At 41.6% G+C, this 21,147-nt stretch overlaps 1 protein-coding gene across 2 annotated transcripts in view; it reads left to right on the top strand.

The window, feature by feature from the left end:
* The window catches only part of KIF26A (kinesin family member 26A), a 105,111-nt gene that overhangs the window by 35,506 nt on the left and 48,458 nt on the right, over positions 1–21,147 (top strand). For both annotated transcript variants that reach the window (XM_074583848.1, XM_074583847.1), the window contains exons 3-4: positions 2,085–2,585; positions 18,591–18,757. In XM_074583848.1, the coding sequence (XP_074439949.1) occupies positions 2,085–2,585; positions 18,591–18,757 (668 nt within the window). The remainder of the gene's footprint in view (positions 1–2,084; positions 2,586–18,590; positions 18,758–21,147) is intronic.

Below are 21,147 nucleotides of genomic sequence, written 5' to 3'. Positions count from 1 at the left end.
TAGATGCTGTGTGTCAGCCTCGGCAAGAATTTGCTCAGAGGGCTCTCCCTTGGAAAGGTTTCTGCGGAGTGCCGTGCTGTTTGTTTTTCTTGGGAGATAGACTGCGTGGCCTTTGTTTTGCCTGAGGCTTAATAGCGCTCCCAGCACCGAGTCTTTATATTTTTTAAGTCTAACCAATAGCACTTTCTGCTAAAGGGTTAGAAAAAAGTTTATAAAATGTTAATTACTTTTTTTTCCCCCCCCGACTAATATCTGTTAATGTAGTACTATGGTCTTCTGGGAGATTTAGAGGCAAAGAATTTTCTTGCTCATGATGGTAAGCAAATGGTGCAACTTCAAAGGCATTTTTACCAGGATCTAAACCTTAATAAAGAGAATAGAGACAAAAATGAAACAGCGTCTTTCACTTGATTTTGTAAACTGGTTCACCAATGTGAATGCAATTTATTGTTCATTCAGCAGCAGGAGTAGCTTTTCTTAGCCTGAGAAGTACCTTTTTTTTTTTTTTCTTCAAGTCAGTAAATAAACAATTGTTTAGATTATGGCGGAAAAAGCAACTTTTGTTAATAGCTTTTGGCTGTGGAATGACACGATGCTAGATAGACTCACAATGTTTTCTATCAACACTGTGCTGTGTCTTGTAAGATAGATTAAAAACTCTTGCAGGAGTAGTCCAGCAGCTGAAAAAGAGAGAAATTCTGTGCTGCTGCTGCAGAAGTTAGGCAGTGTTTTAGGACCTTCTGAATTCAGAGAAAAGGGAAATAGCACAGTTGAAAGAGAATAATGAGCAAAGCCAAAGTACCAGCGCCAAGACTTCTTAAAAGACTTTTATTGATGTGTGTTGTAATTAAAACCAGAATTAGTTAGTTTTCTAATAGGACATTCATTTCCTGGAGAGCAATTGCAGTTTGGCATAAAGTAATACATTTTTAAAAATGAGCAGTGATCTGGGGATACCCCTAGCATATGTTGAATGGCTAACTTACTAGCTTTGTGTGCCCTCGTTATTAACAAGCAAATTAAATATTTTTAAGTTAAAATAATTATACAAATAAACCTTTGGCTGTGCTGTGATTTCATTAAAACCTTAATTGTTTAGAGAGCTCAAAGAGAGTGTGTGAAGCTGGGTCAGTTTTACTGCACGGCATTACTCTTGATAGCAGGTTTACGGCAGGGCTGGATTTAATCTCTTGACTAATCTTCACGGTAGCGGGCTTGGGATGGGAAGGTGTTTGTGTGTTTCAGGAGATAGGTAACTCTATCTCTGAACTAGAAACACAGAGCTGGGTTTTAAAATGTCTGGGCAGCCTTAAAATTAACTAGCAAGGGGAAGGAGAGGGAAAATTGCTCTGTGGAAACAAAATAGGTGTTGCTTTTAAATCAGTGCACATTGTCACACCTTCACACATGGCTGTAGGCTCAAATCTATTTCTCATCAAAGCAACTGTAGCGTAAGGGAATATTGTGACCATCTGGGTTGCAAAGATCAGAAATAACGGTCCTCGCTGGCAGAGGAGCCAGCTGTGGGCAGCACCATGTAAACTGTTTTTTATGACACTTGATTAATCATTTCTGAGGGTGAGGACAACAAAACATTTACCAGGTCACACATTAATTTTTTGAAATACTTTAATGTCTAATTTTCATAGGTTTAAGGTGGTGGTATGCCTTTGAAACACATTATGGTATTTGTAGGTTCAGCATCTCAACTAACATTGTTCCTGAGCATGGGAAACACAGGCACATTGGATGTCTCCAAAGGAGAGTTAATTAGAAGAGTTAGTAGTTACCAAGTACACTGCAGCTCCGCTGTTTAATTCTGATGATAATTTTCATGCTGGATCTAATACAAATGAATTCACTTATGGTTTATTAATCTGCTGTGACCTGCAACTCTGTTAGGGTGTTTGGGGGGGGAAAAAAGGCTGAGAGTTACCAGAATAGATTTAAAGTACTTCCATGGGTGGAGAGCAAATCACAGAGAACTTGTCTTTTTCTTCCTTTTTCTCCTTCTGCATTGTTTTAACTCACTATGTGTTTTTTTTGTTGTTTTTTTTTTTCCTCCCTTTCCCCTCCTTCTTTAGGACCCCCGATTATCAGCTTTAATTTTTGACAAGCTTCAAGTGCCTGACTATTTACAGAAAAACAGGAATGAAGGAGAGAGCAGATGCGAAACTTGTGCCACTCACTTGAACCAGCTGAAGCAGGAAGCCATTCAGATGATGCACACCCTCAATCAAGCCAGCTACCCAGAGATGCCTGACCTCCCGCCCGGCGCCGGGGCAGTGACCAGCATGGTACCCAGGATGGTCACAGTCTCTTCGCAGAGAGATCTGCCTCTCATTGCCGGGCAGGTGGGCAGGCAGCCTGGAAAGTCACCCAATCTCTTCTCTGGGGCAGAGAGGAAGAAGGGACTTGGATGGTCTCAAGGCGTGGGCAGTTTTCCAAACTCCAGCGTTCAAGTCACGGTGGCCCCCAGCGGTCTCAGCGGTGCTCTGAGCTCAGTCACCATCCAAGCTCAGCAGTACCTCGAGGGCATGTGGAGTATCTCCAGAGTGAACAGCTTCCTGCCTCAGGCTTGTCTAGTAAGTAGTGATAATTCAGATCCTTGAGTTTTGTTTACATGTGTATGGATATACAGAGAGATAAAGACAAAATTTGAGATGCATACATATTTATCTTAGAGGGGATCAGCTAATGGTATTCTAAACCATGTTTCAAGAGCTGAAAAAGAGCTTTGAACGATGTTCTGTCAGATGTCACAAGGAATTTGCTTTCTTATCTCGGATGGTGAGATCCTTTCCTCAGGTGTTTGTGCACCTATTTTAGCTTCATGTATGCACGTGATGTTATTTGGTTGTCACATACCTGGTCACCCCTTCAGAAAAACCGAAAAGGCCAAGTTTGTTACACTTGAAACTCTGGGAGCTTCGTAGGGTTATCTCAAAGATTAATTTGACCCTCAAGTCTAACGCTGAACTCCTAAGGCCGTGTTCAGTTCAGCAGATGCTGTTGATAGACTGTCATAGAGAGCATTAATCTTCAGGTTAGATGTGCTGCAAAACAGTTTGCTGTAAAGGAAGGTGTTCAGAAGGTTGCTTCAGAGCCACATGCCTGTAAATGTCATTGCACTTGGATTTTAAGCATTGATGTTGATTTCCTGTGTTCTGTGTATATTTTAAGAACTCTTGTGGGAAATGAAAAAGCTTTATAGAGGTGCATGTTACCTTTAACAGCAAGTTCATTACAGATTCGTGACTGACTACGGAACCGTGCTAAGAAGAAGGATATAGTGACTGATTTTGACTGAGATTTATTCCTAAACCGTTTTCCCATGGTAGTGAACGGCGGAGTGTGGGTAATGATGAAATGTGTACGAATAGAAGCCATGGTTTTCACTTAAAGATGTTGTGGCAGATTTTGCAAGACCAGGTACGTCGGTGCTAGGCAGCTTTAAATTCAACATAATGCCTTCAGTGCTGTTGTATATAAACACTACCTAATATTGCTTGGTAGCTTCAGCTGGTTGAGCTCCAAGATCATCAGAGAATAAATATTTAAGAGTGCTGCTGTATAACGTTACTTACACAGGGTGGCCGTTGTGTTTCCTTCCAGAAAAGGCTTGGAGACGTGATTCCTTCCTCCCATACTTCTCTCTCATGTGGAAATTTGTGAATGGACACACATCCTACCTCTGAGGGGTCCCCATTTAAATCCAGTGAATCTTCACGGGTGTCAGATTGCTTTCTGATAATTGTACATTGAGAAAAGGGAGAAAAATGGCCCATTCAGCTCTTCATAGTTTATGAGAAGCTGCTGCTATGAGTGCTTTTCTCTAAAGTGCTGCTCCATGCATTAGGGATCAATCTGGACAAAATAAGGCATGTGATGTTACCTCTTAATTATCTTTTAAATGTGTACATCACAGAAACGTAGAAAAAATGGGAAAGCGATGGGGTTAAGAAACCCGCACTCTCTGGAAGCCAAGGTATTTCCATTTCTCTGCTCATTCCTTGTCTGCCCTTATTCTTGTCTTAAATAATTCACTAACAGCCAGCTCCAGATTTCTTCCTGCTTAACCATGCTGACTGATAGATGTGGTTTTCCCTAACCACTGCATTATTCTAAGGTAAAACTGAGTTGCCTCATTTAACCCCTGTGAAGGAAAAATGTGTATAATGCAACAGAGCTTAAGTGTGATCTAGAAATGTGCAAAGAAGCTCAGTAGCCTGGAAAACAGTGACCTTTAATGAAAGGACAAACACTGTTAGACTGCGGGTGTTGGAGGCTGCTTGGATGTGATCCAGTCATCTGCAAGGACAGTTTAGATTTAGAAGCAGTCTTTGGAGAGAAGCTAGGCTTTGGTTGTTTTCTTTCTTTCTTTCATTCTTTCATTTTTTTTTCATCATTTAAGCCCAAATGACTCTGTTGTGCATCTCTGCCGACGTTGTGCTTTCTGTGTCTGTCTGAATTCTCCTACTGCCTTTTGTATTATTAAGAGCCTTGTGTCTGATGAAGCTATTTGGGTGGGTGAGGCAGAAAGTGCTTCCCCTACGCTTTTCCCTAGAGGAATCACAGGTGTTGGAGGAAATAGGATTGGAAGGATTTCAGGAAACGGCTAGTCTAGCCCTTGCCTAGGACAGCATCCACCGCGGGACATTCTTGTTCCAATGCTCATCTTGCCTCGTCTTATAATTTTGCAGACTGGGATTCCCCAGCTTCTGTTGATTGTCAAGTCTGACCTTCCTTTCCCATTAGAAAAGTTTTCTTGATTTATTTATTTAACTTTTGATTTTGGCTATTCTTTGATGAAGTTGGAGACATGGTTTAGGTTTAAGATTAACCCAGGAGAGAGCTGTGGCTACACATACATTTTGGAGATGCCTGTCTTTCTTGTAAGGCAGAGCTGGGGTGGCTAGAGGAATTCTGGAGCTAGAGGAATTGCAGTAGAAAGGACAGCATTGAATGTATTATGTGTAATGTTACTGCATCTCGGAGTCTACAGCCCCCATCTGGGCAAGATACCACACAAATGCAGAAGAAAAAGTTCTTCCCTTCCCCTGTGAGTTTACACTCTCAGGAGTGATGTGAGTTATTTTGACCACTCTGAAAATACCCCTGTTTCACTTAGAATCTCTAATTTTGCCTCATTTTCTTATCAAAGGGTTGTTCTTGAAACAAGTGCTGAACTCCCTGGTAGGAAACTGTTATCCAAGTGCTTTACATCCAAGGGATTTAACTTGGTGCTCCATCCAAAGTGAATGTGATTAGTTTTCTAGATGGGAAGACAGACATAGATCAAGTCTGGAGTTCATCTCAACTATTTTTAGCTGCCAAAGACAGGTGTTTACTCTAAGCTAATTACCGAAGCTTCCTTTAGAGTTGAGGGAGAGCAACAGGCACCTCCAAGAGGTGTTTTGTCCTTCTCATCTCTTGGGTATCTGTTTTGGCTTGACTTGTCTGATGAAGATGCCTGTTGCAGAGCCTGGATGGGTGATGCAGGGCAAACCCTTGCTTGGGTGGTGCTGTTTGCCCAGTGCCTTGAGGTGATTTATTTATGATTAGTTTTAAGAGTGGCAGTACTGCAATTGTCTGCAGAGAGGAAAAAAAAATTACTTGATGTCTGTTCGTCTCATCTCCCTCCCCAAATTCGCATGTATTGCCTTGTAATGTCACTTATGGTTGCGAAAACACTTCTGGGCTGAATGTTGGGGGTCGGAAGTGCAAGACATTGTAAATTTTTAATATATGTTTGGAGTTCAAGTGTGAAAATCCATTATATAGATTATAAATTTTTTTGAACAGGAATGTGTCTTTGAAACATATTGTGTGTGCTGCTCAAACCAAAATAATAACTGTGGGCTTTGGGAGCCGTGAAGAGGAACAGTAATTAAGGATCCAGAGGAAGGTCCGGGGAGGGGAAGACTGGGATTGCCACCAAGGTGCAAAAGGTGAAGCTGTAATCAGTTGCTTTACCCAAGTGGCCTGTTGTGAAAAATTACAAAAAATAATCACCAGTAGCAGTGATAAGTAGTCTGACCAGACAACGAGCACTGTGGAAGGGAGGGAGCTGGTCTAACTCTGGGTAAGACAGCTGATTTGTAGTGGGCAACTGACAACTTTCATTAATGAATAGTTTTATATTGGTGTTTTTAATTCTAGGCCTGACAAGTGAATATAAGGTTACTATTCAAATGAAAAAAAAACATGTTAGCAGTGCTCAGCATTGCCACTCAGTTTAACACAGAAGCAGAGGAGCAAGAGCAGTTTAGGCTTCCTAGGTGTGTTGGAATCTGACTGAGAGGTAGCAAATTAAAACCACTCCAAATACCTTGTACACCTGTTAGGAGTATCTGCATATGTCGTGTATTGTGGAAAAAGAGGTCTTACTGTATGCTTTCCATTGGCTGTGTGATTAGTATGCAGTGTTATGTACTGCATAAAAGTGGTAAAGTAGCCATGCCATGTGCTATAAAGACATCACAGTGAAATAGAGCTTGTTTTGCAAATTGCTTTTTCTTTCATCTTACGCAAAATTAAACCTTGCCATGCTGTATTTCTTATTCGAATATATATGAATGGTACTGGTTACAAAGCAAAATATTATGGCTCCTTGAATCTTTACCCATTTCTAAATTGCTATAAAATATTTTTAAAAATGCATCATTCCCATGAAATGGGAAAAGTTGGAGTGCTGGAAATTGAAAGCAACTTAAGTAAAACTTTTAAAGCAAATGTATATAAACTTGTAAATTTATCAATGGGCCAATGTATTTCCCTGAGAGTATTCACAAATCTAAAGTTAGGCATAAGTTTATGGCCTGATTCAGTGAGGTTCGGAGAGGGAGGGTTCACCCATGACGTGTGTAAATAGGTGCATGTACTCTAACGTTAAAAGAGTTATGTTCATTTGTTTAATGTGAAAAATCTCTGAAAGTTATTTTGGTCACAATTCAAGCTTTCCTGTAGTTCTTAGGAATAAGTCTCCTGCTTACGCTAATGTAAACCAGATGGATTCATCTGAGGGTATTTCAGCCTCTGTTGACTTTCCTTAAATCCTCTTTGTTTGTTTATAGTAAGGATGACTTACGTTTTGCTTAGAAGATGCAATAAAAAGCTGACTGTGGAAAACAGAAGAATGACAAGATTTACTTTCCAGCATTTACTTTTTTACTTTGATAAATGTCACACCAAATGGATTTTTAAATTAATTTTTAAAATCCTTCTTGATAGCTTTCTCAGTGACCTTTTATTAATACAATGCGTGACATATATTTTGTAACGAAACAATTAAAATATAGTGCTTTGACCATAAATCTTGGCTGTGAGATGTCTGAATGACTTTGAGCTTTGGGACATTTCTCAGACTTTACATATAACATCTTGGTTCTGCAGAAGTCAACAGCAAACCCCAGACAGGTGGTGGGGCCAGGGTTGCATAGAGGCTTTTCTGTTTTCCCTTTAGCTTTAGCGGTGGTGGTGCTACTGCTTTTGTAGAGAGAGAACATAAAGGAAAGGGGGTGACAAAAAACCCCAAATCTTCAAAGCTAGTGTTGGTCACTCCGTAACAAGTCTGAAGAGCAGAAGGAAACCTTTTGATCCAAGTTACTAAATGCTTTTGTCATAATAACCTAATTTATAGCCCCCGTGGAAAAGACCTTTCCTGGGATGGTTGCGTCTCGCCTGGGCAGTATTGCCTTGCATTACAGCACTTTGCTGCCTTGGCAAATGCAGAAGGAGGGATATGTTGGGAGGACGACGCGGCCACCAGCGCCTTGCATTCAGAGTCAGCGAGACCCTGCCCCAGCAGCCAGGTAGCAGACCCGTTTAGAAAGCTCGCATGGGAAATTCAGCCTTGAACACGCAGATAAAAACATAGCCCTCTGCTTTGTGTATTTGCCAAGGACTTTGTGCTCTTTTTTTCTAGATTGCCCCCAGTGTAGGATGCTGAAGGTGAAAATGAGGTTACTTTAAAAAGTATCCCCAGGTACCAGAGTGACTTAGGAAAAATGTTAAGAGTTGACAGAATGGGTATTGGCTACAAGCTGGAAATGAGCATTTTCTTAGGTGAGGGTGTGGATCGTGTCTCTTTATATTGTGTATTTGACACTTCTGCCATACTATTGGTTTTACAATGTGGGACAGGGTAACTATTCTCAGGACTCAGACCCTCTTGTGGCTCAAATTACCACCTGAAAACTGTTCTTTTGATCCTTCACCCCTCTAGGCTAAGCAGTTGTTATTACAGCACTTGCAGGGAGACAAGTCCATACTCGCCTTTGTTGACAATTGAAGTCAACAAGCAGTAATAAAGAATGTCGGCCCAGACTTCACCTGAACTCATGAGGAGTAGATTTTAAACAAGCAGACTTCAGCGATTATGTGCAAATGATAATCCACAGGATTTACCTTTGGCCCACAGGTCATTCTCTCATCCAGCAAGTTTTATCATAAACTACATTAAGATTAAAAAAAATCCCTTCCTTTTTTTATGCAAAATATTTATATTTTCTACTCTCGCCTTTCAGCTAGTTTCTTTGGGATGGCCTTTTCTGTTCACTTAATTCACTTTCAGCTTCTTTAGTTTCCTCCTGGTCCATTTATACTGTGCATATGCTCCACTATGAACTCGCCAGTGAACTGATTGTTAATCCATGCATCCCACACCACCCCAACATTAGAAATCACCTTACAGGAAAGGCTCATGCTTTTTGGCCGGAGCTCAGAAGTGTCATCCAACATTTGAGAAAGACTCTGTATAGCTGACATAGAAGTGCTTTAATGTGGCTGCTGTTGCTCTGCGCTGGCTATGTTGGTTGTTACGGGTGGGCTGCAGCTGAATAATGTCCTTTAGTTTCAGAAGTTAATGCAGCAGAGAAACCAGATAAATTCAGGCTGAGCTCAGACCTTGGCCGTGTGTGGGCTGGTGGAGAGAAAGCCTTTTGCAGTGATCTCTCTATACCACGTGGAAGGAACTGTTTTGCACGGCTGGATGCAGGTGTGGATTGCCCGGTCGTCCGGCTTGTGTAAAATAGGATTGAACATCGTACATTTTTTTGGAAAGCGCCTTGCCTATAACATTTGCTCCATAGGCTGTGTACTGGGCTGATGGCATGTTGAGGTCGTGGGACTCCAGGTACTCAAGCTGTGCACAGCGTGAGCATTGCCGAAAGCATCTCCCGTTCTTTTGTGGCATGAGCGGCTGAGCATGTGGCAAATATTGATGCTCTTTGTTACTTGCAAATGGAATCACTGCAATGCCCTGGGTGGTGGCTTATGAAAGGAGGTTTAAAAAGCGTCGATAGAAAATGTATCTGCTTTTCTGTTTCAGCACTTGGGAGAGAATTTATGATGTATAGATGGAGTTCATAGATGTTTCAAGCATTTCATATGTGTGTGTTTAATGGAATGGATTGCCACTTTACTGAACATAGCATCAAATCGTCTCTGTTAATTGAAAAAGATTTTTCACATTATTGCTAATGATGTGACACAGTTTTGTTAGAGATGGTGCATAAAATAGTGCTACTTGAAATGACATTAATGTATGCATTTAAATTCCTTTTTTCCCATTTATGTGCATTATTGATTTTATTTCATTGTTGAGGAGATAATGGATTTATAATTAGAATACCGTCACTGTAATCAATGATGAGATTATTAGACTTATAAATAGAACTTTAAAACTACGATGAGGTAATTTCCCAGTGTAACGAAGGATCAATAATTAGAGGTTTGCCTTGAATCTGAAAGTAGTACTTGTAAGATTCAACCGTGAAATACTTCTAGGCAAGTGAGTCCATATAAATTGTTATACAAACTGATGTGGTTAGGCATCTTCCAGAGTCGACCTATTATTATTGCGTTTGTTTGGTGCCCAAGTGCTTAGAATTAACTCCTCTGGGTTTGCATAGCTGCCACTATCTCAAAACTGGACAAGTTTATTCTTTTCTTATACCTTAGTTGAAGGAAGCATTTGAAAGATGCCATAGGCAGAAGTCCATTGCTGTGTTTTTGGCGTTGTTAGGCAAAGATAATGGATCTGCCATACAGAACCTCCTCCTTCCGCTTCTCAAAAGCGACAGTGGTAAAGCTGGGTAAGGCAGTCGGCTGCTGTAGGGGGGCAGATGGCAGTGGAAGGATGAAGAAGGGGAGAGCAGCCCTTGTGATGCCTGGCTTAGGAAGGGTCTGGGTTTAGTTGCTGCATGCAGAGTGGCTGTGTAGACCTCCCGTTGAGTCTCACCAACCTCTCCTGATGACTCTGAAGTACACGTGGGTGCCTATGGGAATAGCACAACCTCCTGTTACCAGTTAAGCTAAGAAAGACTCTAGTGAAAAGACTGTATGGGTGTGAAAAGACTGTATGGGTATGATAAGAACATAAGAAATATCCTACTGGGTCTGAGCTCCAGCCCATCTAGCCCAGGGCTGTCTGCATCAGCAGAGCTTGAAATATTGTTTAGGGAGACCTATGGAGCCTGTCTGCTTTCTACAGTCTGCTCATACTCCCCATCATACACAGTTAGGGAAGTCTCAGGGACACATCCCTCTCTGTTCCCATTAGTATCTGTTTCTGGACCTGCTGTCCAGGAATTTATCTAATCCCTTTCTCAATCTGCTGACACTCTGCCTCCACAGCCTCCTGTGTCAGCAGGTTCCACAAGTTCACTATCCCAGTGCAAATAAGTACTCTCTCTCTTTCAGCTTAGCTGCCATCTCCATGACTTTGCAAGCCTCAGTCAGATCACCCTCAGCCTTCCCCTCTACAAACCAGAGTCCCAGCCTCTTTCATCTCTCCTTCTAAGGCAGCTGCTCCATCCTCTTGACCATTTACTTGCTTGTCTCTGTCATTTCCCTTACTCCACTACCACTGTCTTGAGATGCAGGGCTTGGACTGCACCTGGTGCTCAGAGTATGGACCCCCTCCTTCTTGTTCTCAGTGCCCTGCCTTGTGATGTCCAAAATTTGTTTGGTGGGGTTTTTTTTGGGGGGGGAGGGGTTTGTTTGGTGTTTTTTTTTTTTTTTTTTTTTTTTGGCTGCTGCCCGATCTTGAAGTGATGATTTCAGAGGAACTGTCAACGGCCTTTAGATGTTCTGAGTTGGAACTGCCAGTTTTGGGTTCAGCATCATTTATGTGTGGCTTAAATTATTTTTTCCCTAAATACATGATCTTATCTATGTCAAATGTCACCTGGCTCTTCTTTGCCCACTCACATTTGGGAAGTTCTTCTGAAGTTCTTCATCTCTGGCATGGCATTTGGCCACTTGAAAGAGCTTTGGGACATCTGCAGACTTGGAGATTTCACTCCAGTCATGGTGAGTCAGGACTGTGCGTCTGGGTTACAGGTTTCCATGTGGGGAGTGAACAACGGGTCATCAGGGAACAGCCACAAGGAGAAAAAAGCAGCATCTGCACAGCTCCATCCCTAATTCGGAAGCTCAGTGTCCTTCAACAACGATCATATAGTCAGAGCTGTCCCCATGTTTGCAAACTTAATAATGCTTCATGAGCTTGCCTGTAATTGAACCTTGTTCTCTAGATTTGGGTGTACTAAAGACCCGTTTTCCGTTCATGTAACGAGGGCTTGTATCTCTTCAAGCAAGATACTAGTCAATGGGTGCTTTGTGTGTGGTAGCTGTCAGGCAAATTGGTCCCAAGGGATGTTCTCTTTAAAGTAGTTACATCCAATATATAAGCAGTTCAAGCATGATTGAAAGAAATTAGGTATGACAGTCTCTGTCCACCTTTGCCTTTGTTTGCTGACATTTTATGTCAATCATTATAACAATATAACGATTACAATAAAATTATAAGATGTGTAATTCTTGCGAACATGGTTGTTCCATTTTGCTGTATAGAGAGTAATCATGACACAGTGAGATTTTGGTTGAGTTGCCTAAAGTCATTGAGAAATTTTTTTGCGGAGTCAGGAAGGCAACACAAGTTCTTCCGATCCAAAGCTCTGGATGTGTCCCATATTTTGCTGCTGTTAAGAACGCATCTGGCCTGTGGAAGTCAGTCCTAATGGAAAAGCATTTGTCTTCTTGTAGGAAACCCAATCCTAAACTGACAGAAATTTGCATTATTATGAGCTTGTTAATGAATTCCTTCACTTGCTCATATCAGCCTCTGACAAAAAGCAGGGATTCAACTGTATATTTGTCCACTTGAATAAACAGTTCATTTTTAATTTTGACCACAATGGTAAATTAAAACACCCTGAGCAGTATACAACTATATTTTTTTGGCTTTGCAGGCTGTAACTGTTGTAATACGTGTCAGCAGGGAGGGCTCTGAGCAACACTTTCTGATGCTTGCCTGGAGGCATTAGAAGAAACAGTTCCTCTAGTCTGGCTATTTTAAACCCATTCCATGTGAAAAGTCCCAATTCAAGAGTGTTTATGTGCAGCAGCATCCACGTCCTTCTTGATAGCGCTTTTTCATGTCCTCCTGACTTTCCAAGTGTTGGGTTTACACAAGCGGCTAGGAAGGTGAAGTTTGTGTGACTGGTAGTCAGATAGCTGTGAGGAGGTAAAAAAAACCCAAACCATCGTTTGCTGCCTCTTTTGGTACCACTGTCCTGAGTGTCTGAAATGTGAAGTAATTGGTCCGTCGCTGCCCAGTGGCATCTTTGTGCTACCAGAGCCCTGGCTGCAGAGACCTTCCAGCCTGAGAACATGGAGTCAAGGAAGGAACGGGCATTTTGCAGATGAAGAAGGCCTCCTCAGACCTGTCCCAAACCTTAATAAATTTCTCAGGGACCCAGGAGCGTGGTTTAGGAGAAATCTTGGGCCAAAGTGAGATCAGGACCTCCTGGTCAGAGGGAAACAAGCTGCCTCTTCTCCATCCTTGTTCTGCCAAAGGCATCAGGTCTGGATGCAGCTGGGTGCAACCCTCCAGTTGAAGGATGAGGTCCTTTCTGTGCATGACGCACAGACTGCTAGTGATTTTTTTGGTGGTAAACATCCAAACCCTTAACCTGTTTTAGTAATTCAGATATTAATCCAAAAAGCAAGGGCCCTGAGGTTGTCTCTAAATCTCCTATATTACTTTCAGTCTGTGACAGCAGACGAGCCCTCCTATTTCTATTTAATTCTACTTCTCTGCGATTTTTCTCCTTCTGCCTCATCTTCAGAGATCAATGATAAGCTAGGCATTAGCAGCTCTTGTAGCTGAAAACCTATTTTGGAGGAAGGGATATTATGCCCTGCATTTGATTCACATTGAACACGAGATGCACATAAAAGTCTGAAACTACAGGTTTAGGCATTCTTGTTACCACATTGCAGCTGCAGGTTATAAAATGACTATGGTAGTCTATTGTAGTTATAAAATGCCCTAGTTATTTTATAATGAGCCCTGGCAGAAACATAGTCAAAAGGCAGTAAAAAGTTTATCCAGAATATGTTTCACTTCAGCTTGGCGTGTACCGCACAGTTAACTTTACATAAAGCTCGGCAGCGTGAGGAGGAGGAGGCATTTCACATAGAAGATGTATGCAGGACTTATCCACACTTACGGGAAGGAAGGGTTTATAGTATGAGCATTATCCAGATAGAGATTTACGTCACGTTTATTCCAGTTAGTGGTAGTAGGTCATAAGAGTCTTAGCATGAATCATTTAGGGGGAAAATTATTGTTTTATCATATACAAACAGTAGATTTAATATATTGCAAAATCATTAGATCAAGCAGTTTTTACAATTTAATTGGCTATGACGTTCCAGTCTGAAAGGGCAATATAGTAAGTTAAAGCAAATACTCAAAATTCTGTATGCTTGCCTGCTAGTCAGAACGGAGTGAAAACAACTTAAAAAGAAAATTAAAAATAGAAAAAGACCCAGCACAGACTAAGGCTTGATCTTGCTAGAGCTTCACTTGCAATTCACTGTTGAAGCCCTGCTGAATGCTTTCATTATGGGACCAATTTTTTGAAATAAAATAAATTGTATTGAGTTCTGACTCTGATTACACAGATGTGTATCAGACTTGTTGGTGCTTTTGTAATTTTCTCCATTCCCTCTTCTCTCAATCTGTTCTTGATACTTATATTTAGACATCGTATCTGATTACTTTCTGCTACAGCTCTATCCAGCCTTCTGGTTTTCTTCTACCATTGCCGTGCAATGCTAGGATTGATTTCTTCTCTTTTTCTCTAGATTTTTATATTCCCATGTTTTTCTTGCCCGTTACCAGGCACGTATTTTGCATGAGTTACAGAGACAAAGTTACAGTACCTAACTTGGCTTTTTTGGATCCCTGGACAAAGGTCAATGTCCAGAGAATGGAAATATTCAGGAAACTGGAAACATTATGGCTTAGTTTTTGGCTTTGCACTTCAAACTTGTGAAGAGCTTGTTAGGGTTGTAATTGTCCTTTAGATGGTAATGGCCTGGCAGTGTACTGTGTACCTGGAAATTTATTCTATGGCCAACTTCTCTGTAGTGTAATTTTGGACTAGTCTGACTTGTTTAAACTTGGGCAGATGTTTCCTGCCATCTGGTCAGGGCAGGGAACCTGTGTGCTGGGAATCGGGGACGGGGCAGGGGATGCCCCCGCTCTGCCCAGCACACCTCCACAGCTCAAGGATATCAGATTACCTCTGTCTCTTCCTGCCCTCTCCCCCAGCCTGTGGCCATTGTAACCAGGAACAACTCATGCTGTCGCTGCTTGTTGTGGCCCTGCCAACCTCAGCTGCGTGTGTGGACGCTGCCGGCCAAAACACAGGATGTCTAGCTCTGCTCCCGTGTCCTCAGGATGGGCACTGAGACCTGGTACAGAAACTCGCCTATCCATGATGCAGGCACCAATATGAAGCACCGAGGCATCAGTCATTCCTGCACATGCAGAACGCCTGGTGTCACATTTTTGAGCGTTGTCCTTGCTGTGCTCTTATTGGTACCAGATTTCATGAGACTTCAGAGATAGCAGAGTGAAGGCGTCCTGGGAACAGTTTTGGAAAACCTTCCTCTGAGGATTAGCTGGTTTCCAGAGGGTTAATGGCTTTTGTCCCCCAAACCTTTTCTTAGAAAATGAAAACAAACATTAATCTCTGGATGTGGAGGCTTATGACACTTTAAATATTCAGTGCAGTCAGTAACACTTCATAGTGATAAGGTTATGGTTTCTGTGTTTGATCATGAATGATTTATGAAAATGTAGTAAATGGTGAAGCACAGTTCCCTCTCAGCTGCAGACTGGAGTCTTCTCCCTGTGCAGACTTGCATGCTTAGTAAAGTCATGCAAAATTGCTCTCATTCCTCTAGAGAATGATATTTTCCACACGCAGTCCCCAGAAGAGCATGGGTTGAGATGAGGGAGATGCATGAAGTATTTAGTTTAAAAACAAAGCCCCCTTATCTTATTCCTATCCCTTCAGCAGCTCTAAGCGACAGAAGCCAAAACCTTGGTGTGACAAATTTGGAGAGTCCAGGAGGGTCCCATTACTTGTCTTTAGTTTTCCTGCCTCAGGGCAAATGGCTCGGACTCACAAATTTCCTCATACCTGAGCCCTCCGCATCAGCTGAGAGATGCAGCTGTCTCGGGGAGCTCAACATGGTTGTGCTGGAGAATGTCTGCACTTTGGATGGTGCAAGCAGTCCTTGAAATGAGTCCTAAACTTGGAAGAACTTGTTTTGTGCTTTTTTAGCTTCTCACCAGGCAGCAAAACTGATGTTACCGCTGTGTTTAAGAATTTTAATTGGGTAATTGAAGACTTAATGAAAAAGATATGGGTTGTCTTCTGATGATTTTATCTTGCGTGTCTTACTTCAGATTTTCCTGGTTTACAAGAGTCAATGCCTTCTCCTTGGCTTCCCCTCATTCTCCTTTCACGGACGCACAGAACTGAGAATAAAACTTCCAAATTTACCCAGAAATTACAGTTTGAGTCTTCAAAAGTGTGAATGGCAATTTACAGACATCCAACTCAGACATGTTGGTTTAGAAAGTATTTCAGCCATCTGCTATCTGAAATACTAGGTTTGATTTGGGTATTTCAAGTTAGATGCTATGTCCACAATCATTGGTCTCGTAGAAATGTGGGTTTCTAAGTTCTTGGAGAAATAAAAAAGTGATGAAAAAAAGCATGCATGTTATACATTGCACATATTTTTGCTAAATGTGAATAGCTTTTACGGAAATTGACCTCTCGGAAGATGAATACAGTGTTCACAAAGAAACAAACCCCTTTCTGGTTAACAGATTCCAGTCAGTTCTTACCAATCTGTTACACTTTGCTGTAAAATTCACTAGAGTTTCATGCTAACTCTACAGATTCCATCTTCAGCTTTAGATTATGCCATTGTTTAGACTATGCATTAATTAAAAGTATGAGCGATTAGAAACAGGTTGCTGCTTCTGTCTTCTTTTTTCCATATTTTGCTTAAACATTAATTTTCTTTGTTTCAAAGTCCTGTTGTCTAATATAGCCCCTGTTGAAAGTGAATGGAAAAACATGTCTTGGGAATTAATCTTGACCTTGTAACTTTTACTCTGAGACAACAGCACACGTGATAGAGCGTTATGGTTGTCTTCCTGGCAGAACACATGGGAGTATTCAAATGCTAATGTTAGGCTGCCAGTGGCTGCTGGTAGGGTTTCCTTCTCTTGCTGGCTATCATGCCACTGGCCACTGTGCGTGGCAGCCCCTTGGCGTGCCAGTCTGTGAGCCCGGTGTACTGGCTCCAGAGTTTCTGGTATAGGTTTCTTAGTCTGTAAATTGCTAAGTCTGTAGGAAGCACCGCTTATTATTAGCGCTTTGCATCAGTTTATGTAACTCAAAAGTTCAGCTGTCCCGTTTGGATCTTTCCCAGTCTGCATTGTTTTCCCCATGCCATATACTTTCCATGGATTTTAAAGACCAAAATGTGTCAAGACCGCACACTTGTTGCTTCAATTAGTGAAGTACCTGCTCATATTGCTGGCATACCATTTTTTGTGCCAATCTTTACCTCTAGCAGTGCTTGGTCACTGCCTTTTTGCCTGCATTGCTAAGTCTCCTGAGACTTCTGTATTACAGAGTGAACAGTTTTGCAGAGAGTTATTCAAAGTTTCCAGTTAGGCTTCTAGTGTGAGTAGCTTTGCTAAAATTATGTTAATCTGCATGAGTATTCTTCTGTGTCTCAGCTTCAGCTCTCTTAAAAGAACTTTTTTGTGTAGCAGTCTATGGTAAAGCATTAGTCAGCCACTCCATAATACTGATAATAGTATTAATCTTTAAAGAGCAGACTTTCAAAAGAGCTGGGTGAGCTTTCTTCTTGTTGACTTTGCTGGGAACTGGGAATTCAGCACTCAACCTATGGGAATGAGTCCACATGAAACTCCAGACGGCCTTTCATGCATCAGTCGAGCGCTGCTTGGTTGGCAGAGTTTTCTTTTACTTGATACCTAATAACTGGGTTGCCTCAGTTCTCATGAGAAAAACTCTGTTTGGGTTGTCAGTGTATGAGAAAATTGAGGGTGTGTATGTAACTGGGAAGGCCCTATTACCATGTCTGCATATCTATAGTTGTAAAACATGATCTATGGCAGCACAGAATTTAAAATTTGGTGGCATCCCAGGAAGTACTTAATTGCGTTTGTGCTTCATTACAAGGCTGTCTCCTTTTCTGGAATTTATTTTAGCTAATTAGTTGGAAATGTCAAAGTAGTATTTCAGATGACAGAAACATCATATATTATCATACATGAAGCAATTAACTCTTTTTGACAAATATTTATTGTGGTGTCGTCTTTAATTAAATCTTCAGTACTCCTAGACATAGAGCAGGTTCTTCCGAAAAGGAGGCCTTCCCAGCACTGTCAATGAGCATTTGACTGATGGGGCTTAATTGAACGTGGTACTGAAAGGCCTGGTGGCCTAAGCATGAAGATATCAACATGACGCAATTTCACAATACAGATGTCTGATATTTTGGCAAAATCCCAAAACAGTCGCCCCCCTCCAAACTCTGTCTCAAATACCACAGATTCATTATGCTGGAGAAGATGCATCTCCAGTCACTCCTGTTCTTCCACTGGAGCGGTTTGCAGGAGGAACAAATGCCGTGCACTTGTGCTGCTAAGATAAATAATGCTGAAAAGCAGGGCTATAGATATGTTTTAAAAAAATCAATTTTTTTTTATTTAGTTCTTGGGGTTATTCATGTGGAAACATGTTACAAATGTGACTGTTTGGTTAGTTCCTCTTAAACAGATAGGTCTCGTAGATGATGTGCCACTGAGAAATAATTCCTGACAGTTATAACTGAACCAGATAAACAGTTCTGCCAGCTCCCAAATAACACTGTAAAACAAAAGGGTTCTGCTTATCGTTTTCCATTTCTTCATGCCTGTCAAACTATTTAACTGTGCATTACCCATCACAAAGGGTCTCTGTGTTATTCCGCTCATCTGCTGCGGTCATGGTTTTTACTTTCTCTGTTGCGGGACCTACTGTGGTACTCCTGTCCAGCCGTATTGCTCCTCAGCCGCTGCTGATCCTCACCTTCGCCCTTGCAAACTCTTTGGAAGTGCTGCATGAGACTTCTCCCCGTCATGGCTATTCAGCAAGTGTATTAACCTGTATATGTGTTTTTATTTTTTTCAGGCGGAAACAGCACCAGAAAGTGGCCGGGATGGTCCCAGTGTTCAGATCAGCTCAGGGCAGAACAACTCTGACTCCGTGGGAGCAGGCGGCTCGGCCACCTCCCAGAGCCTGGTTGCTCCAGCCGGAATCTCGGCAGGTACCTCAGCTGCAGCTTCATTCTTCATAAGGTAGTTATTAATCTTTCTGGTTTCTGTAACTGCTCATGGGTCTTCAATTGGTTGTGAAATGCTGTTGCGTCTTTGCCATGGGTAGAAGGTGGTGTGTGTGGTGCTGGTTGCTGAGAGGTGGAGTTGGTCACCTGGTCATGACTGTGGCTTTCCACTACCACTGGGGAGCAGGACTGTGATGATAATGCCCCCATTTCTCTCACTGGAGACCTGAGCAAGAACCCCTATTGACCAAAACCCAAGAAAATGTGTGTTGGTCTTTATCTAGTCCTTAATGGCCATTCCTACCTGTAGCAAGTCTGTTACTCTGTAGGTTTTCTTGGAGCAAAAGCTGAAGTAACAAGTTTTTTTTTACTCAGATCTAAATAAAAAAAAAAGTTAGACTTTTATTCAGTAGCACGGCTTATATGTGCAAATAGAAGTCTCCCCATAGTCAGTAGCAACAGTTAAAACAGTTTAAGACGTTCTTTTTTAGCAGTAGCTCAGCACAATCTTTTTTTCCCATTCTTGGGTCTTATAACAAAAATGATATGTTAGTTTTGTTTGTGAAATGTTTGTTGTAATTAGGAATGTTGATTAAATGCAATACGCTGTCAAGCAGATGGTATTTAAGACAACAAAATTCAGGGCTTTGTACTTACATTCCAAACTCCTTTTTTAATTCAGAACTGAACATGTTTTGAGACAATATTGAAAAACGTATGTCTGTGAATGGCATTAAAGTCAAATTTATGCACTGAGTGAGGATCCTTCTTATCATGTAATCATGATGGTAATTGTATTGTTTCCTTTTCCTTGATCTTCAACATGTTTTGCACCATTAAAAAAAAAAAGAAGACGTTTACTATAAGTTACAATCTGACCTCAGGAGGAGCTCAACTTCCCACGTCCTGTGTTTTAAAAGAACATAGTACAATGAGTCTTAAGCATTGTATGCCTAATTATCACAGTCTGTCTGTACACAGGAGGCTGGGACGTGGCTCCCCAGGTGTGCTGTGTGTAAGTTGGTGTTTGTGCCTGTGCTGGGACGTGGCTGCCCAGGAGTGCTGTGTGTAAGTTGGTGTTTGTGTCTGTGCTAAGTGCTGCAGGTTTAAAGTCAACACAGAGGAATGGTTGCTTACAGAGAATGGTTTGTTTCATTTTAAGATAGGTGTCTGAAATCAGTGGGAGTGGAGAGGAAAGGTCAGGGGGAAAAGCTCAGACATCTCTTTTCTTGTTTAGTTGCCTAAATAAGGACAGATGAATCCTTTCCAAAGTACCTAGGCTGGACAAGAGCATAGCTTTCGTTACTGCATTTCATATCGTGGGTATGAACAGTCTAGCTTAAACTCCTTTGGATTTATTTCAGTGTGACTCTGTATATCGTAAGCAAATATAAAGACTGTCACTTTCACTGGGGAATCCAGAAAATAAAATGGGCCCTTTGGAATTGAGAGAAAGAAATCAGTGCCTAATAATCTGAAATAAGATCCAAAACCTTTTCGCCCAGTGATGTTTCTGTCACTGGTCAGAAAAACTCAGTTCTGGTTTTATTGTAAAGCGACAGATCCTTACTAATGATTGTCGTTGGCTTGATTCAAAGATTCTTGAAGTCAACAGCAAGACGGCAAATGACATCACTGTAGGTTGGATCAGGCACTAATTGCTTCTCATGAATCTGTCTTTGCCTTGAGTGAATCAGAGTTTTATAGCTTCAGCAGCTATGTGCTAGCTAAAACACTTTAAAACCCATTAGTACATTGCTTATTCCCTACCCGTGTTTCCTCTGTTCAAAATCGATTCCCTTCAATTTTTTAACCAAAGAACGGGTCTGGTTGAAATTTTTCTGCACAAAGCACTTCTGTTTCTTTTTTGGTGGTTGTTGTTGGAGAGAGAGACTTAAGTGAGAAATATTTTTTTTCCTTTAACAATTATCAGTTATCTGAATTAGTTTTGTAGAATTTTCATGATCTTTCATCACGTTGCTGATTAATGTATTTCAGTATTCCAGAGCCTGTCTAAGAATCTCAGGTTCCCTAAAAGCAAGCATTCAAGAAACAAGTTCAGTTACGACTGTGATTAAAAATACAAATTGAAACACTCACAAAGGCTGGGGGAGAGAGATCCATTATTGATCCCTGGCGGACATTAATATGTAGAGCAGGTCGTCAGGTGCATAGTCGTGGCCAGGCTGCTCCACCACCATTGGCATTAACCTCAGGAGAGGTTCCCCCTCCCCCTGCTCCTTCTTCTCTTCTGACTCCTCCTGGCATGGGGACCTTATGGATCAAAGTTTCCATGCTGAGTCTTCCTCCCACCCTCGAGCCATGCGGCCCTCAGCAGGAGGGGAGAGGAAGAGGAGGAAATCTTCAAGAATGAGTGAGAGACAGATGCCGGCAGAAACTGGGGTG

This window comes from Larus michahellis, chromosome 4 (genome assembly GCF_964199755.1).
Source record: "Larus michahellis chromosome 4, bLarMic1.1, whole genome shotgun sequence".
NCBI lineage: Eukaryota > Metazoa > Chordata > Aves > Charadriiformes > Laridae > Larus > Larus michahellis.
Note: the sequence above shows the minus strand (reverse complement) of the source record. Positions and strands in the feature narration are given on the sequence as shown.